We start from the raw sequence: 14,184 nt of genomic DNA, 5'->3' as shown, positions 1-14,184 counted from the left end.
AGCTAGTGCTGCGTCCAACATGACGCCCATTGAAAAAGCATGCGCCGCTAATCGCTAGGCTGCTCGGCTCCTGGGGGCGGTAGATGCTAGTCGGAACAGCCCTCTTTCTTCGTGTCTTCTGTCGTTTTGTCCCTTGCGGAGCCACCGTACCGAGCAAACCCAAATACGCGTCCCGGGGTTCGGGTCACGGCGGCTGCGTTTCGATGGAGGTGAAACGAAGTGGCGTACGTGTGCTGTGCGATGTCAGCGCACTCGAGATCCCCATGTGGTCAAAATTACTCCGTAGCCCTCCACTACGGCTCCCCTTTCTCTCTTTCCACTTTCACGCCCGCCTTCCTCCCTTCCCTTACGGCGCGGTTCAGGTGTCCACAGAGCAAGTGTGACAGATACTGCGCCTTTCCCTTCCTGTGAACCAATTATTATTATTTTCTGAAAGCATTCCATAAACACAGCAGTGTTGCGCCTTGCCGTAAATGTTTATATTCCTTTTTTTTTTGCTTTGGATTTGTTGCACATGTATTTTCACGCCGTCCTTCGCTTGCCTGAATAGATATACATTGTAGACTGTCTTGAACTGTACCATGCACTCCTGCCTAAGGCCTAGCGCTCAGGCGGGCAATATGCATTAAATTAGCTCCTCTTTCCATAAAGCTATAGTTAAGTGTTGCCTCTCCCTGCTCCTAGTCTCTTCTCACGGATTGTTCACTGTATTATGCTTGACAATTAATGCTCTGGGAATCCAGCATGGCTCTGCATGCCTTTTTCTTCATTGGGGCTGGTCGACGCTCCTTGAGCCACCACTACGGAGCACATTATTTCTGCTAACACCACAGTGCGCGCGAATGACTGTCGTCGACTGCTCGATTGGCTCACCTTTACAGCAGGGCGTTGGCTGATGATACCTAATTGGCCTTCAGCCTATTATGTGGTCGTTCATACAGTCCGTTTGGGCTGTCTGGCGCTTGTGTGCAGCTCTAGTTCCCTTCCGCAGTTTTTATCAGATCCGCAGTCATGTGTTCACACATATACTCACCTTACCGACTGTCCCCCCTATCACCCACTATAAATATCCTTTCCTCACTCCCCTACTCTAAAGGAAAGATAATCAGTGCTCTAGGTGATCACACTTGTCAACTGAATTTTTTATCCCCCTTTTTTGAACTTCCATATAGCGGTTCGGGCGGTTTGAAGGCATTTATGTACATTAATGTAGCAGGTTCGCCTCTCTTTTAATAGGTTTCTCTCTTTATAGTTTCACTCCCAGCTCCCTTCCTTCCCTTACGGCATGGCTCAGGTGTCCATCGAGTAAGTGTGTTGTTGTTGTGGCTGTAGGAAGAAGAAAAAGGAAATACACGGGCCTGCTACTGATTCTGTAGCTGATTGATTTATAGGAAGGGAAAGGCGCGGTAACTGTCTCACTTGTTTTCTGTGGACACCTCAACGACGCCATAAGGGAAGGGAGGAAGGTGGGAGTGAAAGTGGAAAGAGAGAAAGAGGAGCCATAGTGGAGGGCTGCGGAGTAATTTCGACCACCTGGTGCTGACATCGCACAGCACACGGGCGCCTTGCTTTTCGCCTCTACCGAAAAGCGGCCGCCGAGGCCGTGATTCGATCCCGCATCCTTGAGAACAGTAGCCGAGCCCCGCATCCGCTGCGTCACCTCGGCAGGGCCCAGTCGTACGACTTATAGCTTTCCATGAATACATTTGTTTTCAGTTATATATACTAAAACAAATCTCTTCAAGGCAAGAATCAACCCACCAGCCCAATTTGCGAAGCAGGGTAGCATTCTAAGAACACGACACAGAATATGAAAAAACAAAAAAAAAAAAAAAGAGCAGTTTTGTGCCCGCTGTCGTGACGCTGGGGCTACGTCGACCCGGCCTTCACTTGGTAGCGTGCAGAGACTCGGGGTTGAAGTAGGATTGAATCTTCGAAGTTGGTGAAATATGTACAAGCAGGTTTAATGGCACTTTGAGAAAACTTATTTACAATATTTACATGAAGAAGAAGGGTACATCAGCAAAATGACAAGCGTTAAGAGTTCATAGCGAGAAGCGACTGGATGAGCCTTTTACCCAGGGCCCAGAGCGACATTTCGTGCTCTGCAGCGTCCTTAAAAACCCCCCTATGTCCAGCCCCTCTCTGAAGATGTTGACCAACCAAATCCAGGGCATGCCCCTCAGGTATCGGCATCCAATCGAACACATCACTGCACTGATGGTCTGAAGCACTGACTGGTCCGGCATTCATTCGTTGGGCGTGATCACTTGTTGGCGGGAAAAGCTTGGGAACGGCGAGGAGAGGAGGTACATTTCTATTCTTCAGCAAAGAAACCACAAGCTGGTTCTGACAAGGGGTTTTACTTCTCAGAAACCCGAGTGCACGTGGCGCCGCATAGGGCTCCCAACATGGTCCCTTTTCGACAATTGCAAATCTTTCCTGCATTCCCGGGAAATCACTTAATGGCCGTATGAGTCATGCTCCTTTCTTGTCCTGCACGTCAGCGGACATGTCACTCTGTCGTCTCCTTTGGATAGGAGGCATTCATCACTGGAGGATAGCACTTCTCGACTGGAAGGGTGAACAAAAGAAAGAAAGCACTTCCTGCTATTTCCCGCAGGGGGACGTTTCTTTGTGTTTTTCCAGACGTTCTCTGGACAGGGTCAATTTGGCATTTGCAGGTTGTCCACAAAGCAAAACATGCTTACAAAACAGGATTCCTGGAAACAGGCTCACTTAGAGCCATTGGACCATCACCACATATTCACAAAACTTATCCATGCCCACAGGCGAACAATAGAGCGCGCAATTGCGGATGCTTGGTCGTAACAGCCTCCTCCCCCGCCAGAAGAGTCTCGGAGGGCAGCAGTCCCAGCTGCTGCATGAAGAGACGACTTAATGGCCTGCAAGTGAACGCTTGAAGCTCGCTGTTGCTTGTCGCGTTGTCTTGATTGTTGTAGGCCAAATTGCTCGAGCTGTCTGAAACTCAACCACATGTCGAAGCAAGCACTCGGCTCCCGTCTGAAGAGACCAGGTCAAAAGAAAACTGCCATTGTTGTTCGAGAAAAGCCCACTCTCAAGACGTTCAGGACCCACGTATTCCTAGAAAACCAAACGTGCTGCTTTACATAGTCACACATATACAAGCGCACGAAAAAAAAAAAACCTGATTATCAATTTGGATACATGGTGAGGAACATCTCGGACCGCTTAGAAAGAGCGGCTAAGCGCGTCCGCATTCCCATTTAACTTCCCCTTTTTGTATCTTATTTCAAAATTGTACTGCTGTAAAATCAAGCTCCACCTAAGAAGGCGACTGTTCTTCGATGTCGCAGTTTGCAGCCAAGCCAGGGGACAATGGTCCGTCTCTACGGTGAATTTGGCCCCTCCAAGATAGCACTGCAATTTTTGAATGGCCCATACAATGCAAGCGCACTCTTTCTCTGACGCGTAATAAGCCCTCTCTCTAGAACTCAGTTTTCTGCTCAGGTAGAGCACGGGGTGCTCATTACCGTCGTCATCTCTCTGGCAGAGAACAGCACCTAACCCTCGATCACTGGCATCACACTGGACCGTGAAGTCTCGGTCATAGTCTGGAGCTCGCAATACCGGACGGCTAATCAGCACAGCCTTCAGGTTTACGAAGGAGGCTTCCTTTTGTTCGTCCCAGACTACATTTGTCGGTTCTGTCTTGCGGAGAGCGTCGGTCAGAGGGCTAGCCAAAGCTGAATAGTTAGGGATGTAGTGATTGTAGTACCCAGTCAGACCCAGGAATGCTCGAATTTCCGTCTTCGTGCTCGGCCGCGGGTAGTCTGCTACCGCAGAAATCTTAATCTCGCTGGGTTTCCTGAAACCTTGACCTACATTGTGACCCAAGTAGTCCACGGTCGCCCTTGCCAGGCAACATTTCTCGGCCTTTACGGTTAGTCCAGCTTGACGCAAAAGGCTCAGTACAGCTCTTAGATGTACCATATGGTCCGCCCATGAGTCGGAAAAAACCGCAATGTCATCTAAATAAGGCACCGCGAATGTTTCACACCCCTTTAAAACCCTATCCATGAGTCGGAAAAAACAAAATGGAGCATTTTTGAGCCCGAAACTCATCATTGTTGGCTGGTAGCTGCCCGTCGGAGTGACGAAAGCCGCGTATCTGCTGGCGCGTTCAGTGAGCGGTACTTGCCAGTGTCTCACGTATGCCGCTCTACTGACCTGTTCTACTCTCTCCTCAATATTCGGAATAGGATACACTTGATCCCTGGTGAGAGAATTTAGCTTTCGGTAGTCTACCACAGGCCTAGGGTCTTTACCTGGAGCTTCTACTAAGATCATAGGCGAAGCATAATCGCTTTCCGAGTGTTTTATTACTCCCAATTCCAGCATGCGAGTTACTTCCCTATCCAGAATTTCTCTTTGCCTTGGAGAGAATCGATAGCACCTTGATCGCACTGGCACGTCTGAAGTCAGCTCAATATCGTGCTCAGTCAAATCAGTCCTGCCTGGCCTGTCCACGAAACAGGCCTCAAACTCTGTTATTATTTCGCCCAGATCGGACAGCTGGGATTTCTTTAGTTCTCCTCTCTGCTCCGTCTTTCTGAGAAGCTCCTGAGCGTTGCTTCCTTTTCCGCTGAGGCAAATCAAGTTGTCCCCCATCTCCTCGGGGTTTAACGTTAGATTTACCACGGCTTGCTCCATAGCTAAGTCCTCTCGGGTTCCACTTAAAAGTCTTGTGAGATTACTAGACACTGGCGGCAAGATGTTACTCTCAAGAACGTCCTCATTCCGCGTCTCATCAAGCTCACTTTCAAGTTGACTTATCTGAGATGCCTCGCTCTCAAACTTTTCTGACCCGCTATTTTCCGCATTTACCACTGTTTTAACTGCCGTTTCCTCCGCTGTTGATTTTTCTGAAATGAGCAGTGTAGCTAGTTCTCGCGCCTTTGAACGTGTCAAGGCCTGCACATCTCTGTCTCCGAAAATCAGAAGGCAAGCTTTGACCTTCTCGTAGTTGTCCGCGTCCTCCTTGTTTAGCCGCGCGACAACCTCCGCTGCCTCGCAGGGCAGAACCGTCAATAATCTCTGAGACCACGTGTCTCGCTGGAAGGACAGTTCTTCGCAAGTTCGCTCAAAGTTACCCAGATACAGACCGATATCCCCTGATATCACATATGGCTGCATGTACTTTGACATCTTGAAATCTGCCTCCTTGTTGAGAAGAGGTACCGCTAGCTGGGGACAATTGCCCGACCTCTTGCTCAACTCTACTTCTAATTTCCGGAGCTCAATTTCTAGCTCCCGCTTTTTTGCTTCTCTCTCAATTTCACGCTTCTTTTCCTCTTTTTCCCGCTCCTTTTCCTCTTTTTCCCGCTCTTTCTGCTGTCTGAGCTGTTCCTTTTTTTGACCGATGAGGTTCCATGCTTCACTGAGCTCCTCATCATCGGCTCCCAAATCTGTGATTGCCTTTATAATCAAGGGTTTTCGTGCCAAACCACTTGTATCAATTCCCAATTCCTCACACAATAGCAACAGGTCCGGTTTCTGCAGCTTTTGTAGGTCCATGATCGCTCCGAGTGTCGGCTACTTCCAAAACAACAGTGCAAACTACCAAACCTAAAGGCGTTTCAACACTTTTTACCAGTTCTAAAATCTAACCCTGTTCTAGAACCTGGTCCACATCAGAAGAAAAGCCAAGCACTCACCCACACATGCGATCGATGTTCCGAGCTGCTTTCTTGTTGGCCGATTGTTGCTCCTGCTTGTTGCTTGAGATGCCACCTCCGATCACAAGATGTTGTGGCTTGTAGCTTCAGATCCACCTCCAATCACCAGATGTTGTGGCTTGTAGATTCAGATCCCAACGCTGGTCACCAGTCTTTGTGCTTGTAGATTCAGATCCCACCTCCAGTTATCAGATGTTGTGGCTTGTAGATTCAGATCCCACCGCTGGACACCAGTCGTTGTGCTTGTAGATTCAGATCCCACCGCTGATCACCAGTTGTCGTGACGCTGGGGCTACGTCGACCCGGCCTTCACTTGGTAGCGTGCAGAGACTCGGGGTTGAAGTAGGATTGAATCTTCGAAGTTGGTGAAATATGTACAAGCAGGTTTAATGGCACTTTGAGAAAACTTATTTACAATATTTACATGAAGAAGAAGGGTACATCAGCAAAATGACAAGCGTTAAGAGTTCATAGCGAGAAGCGACTGGATGAGCCTTTTACCCAGGGCCCAGAGCGACATTTCGTGCTCTGCAGCGTCCTTAAAAACCCCCCTATGTCCAGCCCCTCTCTGAAGATGTTGACCAACCAAATCCAGGGCATGCCCCTCAGGTATCGGCATCCAATCGAACACATCACTGCACTGATGGTCTGAAGCACTGACTGGTCCGGCATTCATTCGTTGGGCGTGATCACTTGTTGGCGGGAAAAGCTTGGGAACGGCGAGGAGAGGAGGTACATTTCTATTCTTCAGCAAAGAAACCACAAGCTGGTTCTGACAAGGGGTTTTACTTCTCAGAAACCCGAGTGCACGTGGCGCCGCAGAGGGCTCCCAACATGGTCCCTTTTCGACAATTGCAAATCTTTCCTGCATTCCCGGGAAATCACTTAATGGCCGTATGAGTCATGCTCCTTTCTTGTCCTGCACGTCAGCGGACATGTCACTCTGTCGTCTCCTTTGGATAGGAGGCATTCATCACTGGAGGATAGCACTTCTCGACTGGAAGGGTGAACAAAAGAAAGAAAGCACTTCCTGCTATTTCCCGCAGGGGGACGTTTCTTTGTGTTTTTCCAGACGTTCTCTGGACAGGGTCAATTTGGCATTTGCAGGTTGTCCACAAAGCAAAACATGCTTACAAAACAGGATTCCTGGAAACAGGCTCACTTAGAGCCATTGGACCATCACCACATATTCACAAAACTTATCCATGCCCACAGGCGAACAATAGAGCGCGCAATTGCGGATGCTTGGTCGTAACACCGCACTGTCCATGTGAATTCTTATTTGTCATACGCGCACCTGAAGTCGGCAATCGACTGAGTGGAGCGCCATTCTGACATCCTTTTTGAAACTGTTTCTAACGCTTATAGCGTTTTTAGACTGTTTTTCGAATAAAACGAAAGCGTGAAGAGAAACTTCATGACGGATCGCTAACGTGGAACTTCAGTCCGCCGATGAGGAGTGATTACGTACTCTTTCCCGCTTACCCCGCCGGGGTGGCGCAGTGGTTACGGCGCTCGGCTACTGTTCCCAAGGATGCGCGGGCTACTGTTCCCAAGGGATGGAGGCCAAAAGCAAGGTGCCCGTGTGCTGTACGATGTCAGTGCACGTTAAAGGACCCCAGGGGCTCGAAATTTCTGGAGTCCTCCAATACGGCGTCTCTCATAGCCTGAGTCGCTTTGGGACGTTAAACCCCACAGACCAAACCAGCCAACCAACCATTTCCCGCTTCACAAAAAGAGTGCCGCTTCACTCCCGTGTAGCGAGTGTAGAAAGAACAGCCATTTTGACCAGAATAAAGGATTTTTTTATTCACGAAATCCTAGTTTTGACTTGTTTGAAAGAAATACAGCTTGAGACAAACTTATTATCACCTTGTTGGGCACAATTACGACATGCCAGAAAAGCAGTTACGTGAAAGTAATTACACTCCTTGCTCTGCTTTCAAAGCAGAAATCCTTTCACACTACACAAGGCTTTTATAGGGCGCAGGGAAGCTGCGGCGTTACGAAGCAATGCTTTCGCAATCACGCCTTCAGCAGCCTCGATTCAACGGTACAGCACTTTTCACGCAATGCCGAACAAAAGTCACTCTTCTCTCGAGTAATAAATATGACGCATAAATAAATAAATACATATATACATATACGGGAACATTTTTTTTTACTTACAGCAATGTTGTGCAAACACACGAGCGCAAGAAATGCAAAGCGAAATTTATTATAAATAATGTGCAACTTTTGTGTAAGTGCTATAAAAAGCATTTCTCGTTAGCCACGTGTATGTTGCTTCATTCGCTTTACTTTTATCCTCAAAATCTCGACAGCAACCGACGCAAAGCCTATTTAATGGGAGGCAGAATGTTTACGACCGAAAAACAAGTCATTTTCTGCACGTACTGTGGTTGTTTTTTAGTCAGTTCCCGTAGCAGCCGCAAACGATAGAAATTCTATATCGGCATTAATAACTCAAACAATTGCGTTAGGACTTTAAACAACGACCCCGACAGGGGTAACCTTTGTTTCTTATGACGATGTTCGTGCGTTTTACCGAAAGAGCTGCTAAGTAGTTCTGTATCCCCGTCAGCCAATAACGCTTGGCCTTGTCATGCCAAAGTTTTCAATGATCGATTGAATTCAGCAGAACCGAAAACTGGGCGAGTTGGTGAACGTTCAACATCACGTACAGCGCGTTTCTTCCCCGGTCTTCGTTTTTCGCGCTGTACATAATATTGATCGATTGAATGTACGCAGTACTGCGTCGTACTACTTTGGAGGCAAGCGAATTATTAAACCCGTTACTATAGCAAACAATAGGCTGTGTTCTAAAGAAACAAAACAACGTTTTGCATAACGCATGCATACTTAGTGGAACATAAATCAGAGGTATCATCAGCGCATTTTTGACCACGTGGAAATCAGTTGTCATTTACGATATTAGCCGTGAATGAGGCACTATAAGTGCACATTAGTGCGCAGCCTCATGTAATCACTGCTGTGTTAGTAAGCGCTCGTTGGTAATACGCTAGCGTTCCAAAATCATGGTTCTGCAATGCGTGAATGCACAAACAAAACAACGGGCACGAGAAACGAGCTCGTGAAACTTGGTAAAATAGGTATTTATGTGCCAGTGGTAGTACTTATCAGTAATCCTTGAAAGTGCGCGCTAAGAACCGGCGTTAAGCGGATTTGTGAACTGTTATGCTGACGCTTATCTTGACAGCTGGGGATTTCATACGCTGCTTTCTCGGCGTGGAAGAATCATTACAGGTGGCTTAGCTTTCCTTTGTTTTCATGAGTCATGACTACATTTGCGCCCTAACGATGTCAAGAAAGAAAAAAAATGCATTTATGTTAAGTGTTTCAATTTGTGCGACAATAGGGTACAATCTGCTATAATAAATAAATAAATAAATATATAATATTGCGTGCAAAACATGCATCTTGCAAATAAATAAGAACAGTTGTTGAATTTTGCCACCATCTCTTGTATTTCACGTTCCTGGTTATAGGCGTGCTTTGGCATGAAGGTCTTTTCTCTTCAGCTGCGTCCACCGCCGATTTCTTTTGCCTAAACATTTAGCTTTCTCAGCAGAAAGTTTCATCGCCCCTTTCACATCTCGCGCCAAAGTCAGTTTTCAAAATTTTGTGGACTGTCGTGCAGAAAATTGCGTAGTATGGCACGAATGTTGGAAGCTGTCCTCAAAGTTTATCTCCTACATTCACAAAACAGTAGCACGCACGAACCGTCGGTGAGGATGTACACTAGCAATGTTCTGTGCAGCAGGTACACAAACGCAAACTAATCGCAAGAATAGTGAAGTTAGTTTTGGCAATTTAAGGAAAATAAAACAAAACATCTACTTTGTTTTACTCGTTTTTGTACTGTGATAAAAACAGAACGGAGAAACAGTGCCCCCTTTCATCGCGTGATGCACTAGAACTTTAACTGTAAATACTTTACACAGTTAAATTACCCGGGGCGACAGTTTTCTCTTTTAAACGCGAAAACGTCCTCTTCAAACACCCCTGGAAACAAGTCTGCCTTGCTTGTGGCTTTGTAGATACTTGAAAAGTGTTTCCCTGGGCCAGACTATCGATAGTCATACCGAACCTTAAAAATTTCGCTTCCGTTAAAATAGACTTTTCGTACACTACAGAGAGCTGTAACTACACAGCGACCATTTACAAATACGCTTTGAAATAAGGAGTAATGGCAAGTTGCACAAATTCCAAGAACACAATCATCCATGGTCATAAAGTGTGAAGTGCGTGTAAACAATGTTCTTGCTTAGTAAGCCATCTATTACTCTGAGCTCACAGCGCTTATCACGACTGATGCGACAAGAAAGAAAAAAAGAAAAATAGGGTGCGAAGGAATGCCTTGGTGGCAATCTCATACCACGAGCAATGCTTTGAGATCAAAACTATTAGCCTGGAAACGTAGTTACGGAGGTTGCGTCACAGATCAATGCGCCTGCAGCTTCAAAGTCATGGGCTACGTTCATTATGAATAGTGCATCACTAAGTTACGTTAAACAGTGTAGTTGTTTTTCGTGTTTAGTCTCCTTAAGAACATGGCTATCACACTGACGTAAACCAAACAAATAACAAGTGAGACACTGAACACTGTGCTTTGGTTTCGAGACACGCTGCCTGCTCAGTGGCACCGGGATACCGCCAGCTCGATTTCAGCTGCAGCATATCGTAGGGAAGAAACGCCAAATACAATAAAACGAGAAATGGGAGATCGACAGGGTGTCTTGCACTCCCTGCTGTCCTCTATTGAGGGGCACCTCTTCAGCATGCAGATCCACGCCTAGCACGGCCTTTTTCCACAGCCTCAGCCAGAGCACTCCTCGCGCCTCTTCTTTCCTGTGTCTCGCGATGGGGTAGGGTGCTGCTTGTGTGTTTGGGGAGGCGAAGAGGGAGGAGGGATGCAACTTGACTTTAGTCCGCGCTCCGTCCTCGGACGTCCCGTATGGCCCTGAGCAGCAGGCCGTATCGGTCTCGGCTGGGCCGAGAAGCGGCGGGCTCCTGCTGCTCCAGGAAGAGCTGCTCGCGGGACGAAGACGAGCCTCCCTCGGCCAAGCCGGAGGTCGACGGTCCCGCGGTGTCGTCGAGCAGCAGCGACTGGACGTCGAGCACGGGTTCTCGGATAAGGGCAATGGCTCGCGATGAGTCCCTCTTGCCGAAGCGCATGAAGGTTCTCAGCCGACAGCGCTCGCAGGCGTCTTCGCCAGGGGCCTTCTGGCAGAGAGCGCGGCAGTGAGGCGGCTGAGCATCCGCCCATGACGGCGCCAACAAGAACACCATCATCGAGGTCACGAGGAACAGGTACGGGAGGGTCATCTCTGCACCTGCGGTGAGGGAACAAGGAAGAGTAAGTGCCACCGTGCGTCGGCTCAGTTCAGTGATTGTCGGATCACTCGCAGAAGCGTCAGAGAGAAGGACTCAAATGACTCAGTACAAATACTGGAAGACATCTTATCTGATTCAAGAGTGCGGTGTGCTAAGAGTTTCCTTTCTTGCAGGCGTACAAATTAGTCCGTCACACGCTTTGTCGTGACAATAACAAGTGCGACACTCATTAACTACACGCTATTGTTCATGCTCTTTACACAACATGTGATACATGCTCGTACAAGATCTTCGGCTGAACCTACTGGACAGTCGTGACCCGATGGAACAGGACTAGCGTGTGTTGCTCGCTGCCCGAGGGTCAGGTGTTCGATCCCGCCATCTGACGAGCCAAATTTTTATTTAGGCGCAATAATTCACTTTTCAAAGTTTTTCGTGGGAGAACAATGGCGTCAGGTCTACCACTTTATGAAAACTTTAACGCTATGTCGGTATACGGTACGATATGATGATGTCGTACGTTGATTAATGCTTCGAAGCTGTCTACGCAAGGAGCGTTCTTACATTTCAACGGCATTCAAAGCCGGTTTAAACGTTGACTGTCGGTTTTTCTGCTCAGCATTGAGTGAAGCGGGTTATGAAAGATGAAGGCGTGGGCATTTTGAGCAGCTGGAATGTAATATGGCTTCAACAGCAAGAACAGGCACCTAAAGCACTGCTTGCGCTAATGCGCTGGATTCCGTCGTTTATCGCTTCTGCCAGGACTGCATGTCCGAAACCTATATTCAGCGCGAAGAATAAAGGAACCTTGTTGTAGCGTGCATGCCTAGGAGAATCGATGCACTGACAAGATAGCGGAAGTGTGCGCGTGATGCGAGGCGAAGATCTTCCACTGAGTCTCATTGCATAATAAGGATGCATTTACATTAGCGTTCATCTGGGCGCAGCCATGTGGCTGGAAGAAAAGCTATAGTCTAAAGACATCGCTGGCATCAACTGTGACAGGCACTCCAGCAAACAAAACAGGCACTGTAGGCTTATGTTTTGCGCATTTCTCACTCTTTCCTTTGTATCTGCTTCATTTAGTGCCCACGACATTTCTGACAACTTGCAGGCTCACGCAGATTCGTGGGTACCCAGAAAAATATTTTTGGAATGCAACCTTCAACAGCCCACGAAATCATGTAATCCTGTGGAAAGCAAAACCTACAGGGGTAGTTGCTCGTGTCTCTTCGACCCTTCAGCCAGCAAGATCAGCAAGTCCGTGTTTTGCAAATTAACAAGAGATAACTTTCTATAGGCGAACATTGTACGACTCAAGCTCAATCTAGCTGATTGTTCAATCAATCGCAGTGAGCTGTAACTCTTAACAGATACTACTTGGTAATACAGCAATGTTCGGTGGAATGGATTCTTGCAGTGCTGCACCCTGCCAGTCAGTCTCGCCTTCTAAGATTGCCGCGGCGACCCGTAAGGTTTGTTACCCGGTTCATGATGACTCATTACATACAACGAAGCGGCGACAATGTATCTGCAACATGTACAAAGACGATTGCCCCCAGGCCGAATTATGTTGGCGACCCATTGCTTGGCCACTGAGCTCCTCTCAAGCCGGTGCCCTACTCATCTGCCAAACCACTTCACTCACTGTTCATGACCTTTCGGTCTCACACGTACAAAACAAAAAAGAGAAAACTTCATTCAAGAGTGCCGGCCTGCGAGTACGTAAATAATAAAGGACGCAGTGGCAGAAACATGCTGACACGAGCGCAAGGTGACACCCGGCTTGGCGAAAGTTTACGCTCCAAACACATCCAAAATGAGGTCGAGCGCGGTGGCGTTGCCTCCGTTTTCATCTTAGAGGAGAATACTTCTACTCTTAGAGCTAAAACAAACAAACCTACAGACAAATAAATGGTCATTAAATAGGGGGAAGGGGCGTTTCATTGTCTCCATTTCCGAACTAAGTTCCAGTTCCTATGGCGTTGCAAGTGCTATTTCCCGAAATAGATCGACACAAACATACACGCAGGCAAGAAATGGTGACTACACGAAAAAAGTAAGAGGAGTATAACATGTGCATCATACAGCTGCGATGAGAGGGATCTACAGAGGCAAGAGGAATTCCGCGAAATGGAGTGAGTGGACGCAGCTAAGCGTAGGCCTGGCAGAGGCTATAGGAGCCAGCCGGCTACTTTGGAACGAAGTGTCGCCAGCCAGGGCTCTCACGGCCACCAAGGTTGTCCTCATGAGAGTGAGCGAACTGGCATGAGTACGGAGGAGGAGGAGGAGGGGTATCATGGAGCCGCGCCGCAGCCGGTCTGTCCCGCGGATCAGGGGAATAATGCATCCGGACCGCACCCTCGCGAAATATTTGAGGAAGCTTGCATGTTTGATGGCCAAGTTGGAATAACGTCATTCGACACTGGCTATCCTAAACAAAGCCAACTCTGCCCGATGAGCACCCTGTTTCCGGTGCCTGTGTTCTGATCGCCGGAGCTAACAACGCGAATGCTGTCAGCAGGCTTTTGATTTTAGTTCATACTCAGATGCGACTTTTATAGTTCTTGTCGACTCAGATTAATGTATTAATTACAAGTAGCACGCGCTCAAACGTCCCGCGATAATTTGTATCGAACTAGGTGCACACCTCGCTTACTACAAAAAACATCTCGCTTAGTTCATTAGCTTCGCTGAAGAAAAAGAAATACTTTTTTATACTTTTATCCTCACACGTACCTTATTTTGCATCATCATGCTAAAACGCCTGTCGCGGAAACAGTAATGCTATTGTGCCCTAAAAAACGACCTCGTCCGCACAAGCAAATACTGTGCTCGCTGCGTTATATACCGTATCCGTTGCAGCAATTTTTCATTCAGTAACCGAAGGCGTCACTCTGCACTTATCTGCCTTCTAATCAAGCTTTGTTCACAAATTAAAGGTCATCGAAAGTTTATCTTGGATTTTTCCGCTTACTCTCAGTTGTCGTGTCTCGTCGAAGTTATTTATAAAGCATTTCTGAAAACGTCATCAGCCTGCCCTCTACCGTTTGCTCTCGTTCCATCGTAGTGAAGAAAATTATTCGCTAGAGTTTCTGCTCTTTTT

At 47.5% G+C, this 14,184-nt stretch overlaps 1 protein-coding gene across 1 annotated transcript; it reads right to left on the bottom strand.

Annotated features, from left to right (window-relative positions):
• Positions 1–10,660: 10,660 nt before the first annotated feature.
• On the bottom strand, positions 10,661–11,069 carry LOC146191691 (uncharacterized). The gene has a single exon (XM_084599978.1). It carries the CDS (start codon positions 11,067–11,069, stop codon positions 10,668–10,670), a length of 402 nt encoding a protein of 133 aa, XP_084456104.1. The 3' UTR covers positions 10,661–10,667.
• Between the last annotated feature and the right edge of the window lie 3,115 nt (positions 11,070–14,184).

This window comes from Amblyomma maculatum, chromosome 4 (assembly GCF_055883805.1).
Source record: "Amblyomma maculatum isolate TAMU_Amacu chromosome 4, ASM5588380v1, whole genome shotgun sequence".
NCBI classification, from domain to species: domain Eukaryota; kingdom Metazoa; phylum Arthropoda; class Arachnida; order Ixodida; family Ixodidae; genus Amblyomma; species Amblyomma maculatum.
Note: the sequence above shows the minus strand (reverse complement) of the source record. Positions and strands in the feature narration are given on the sequence as shown.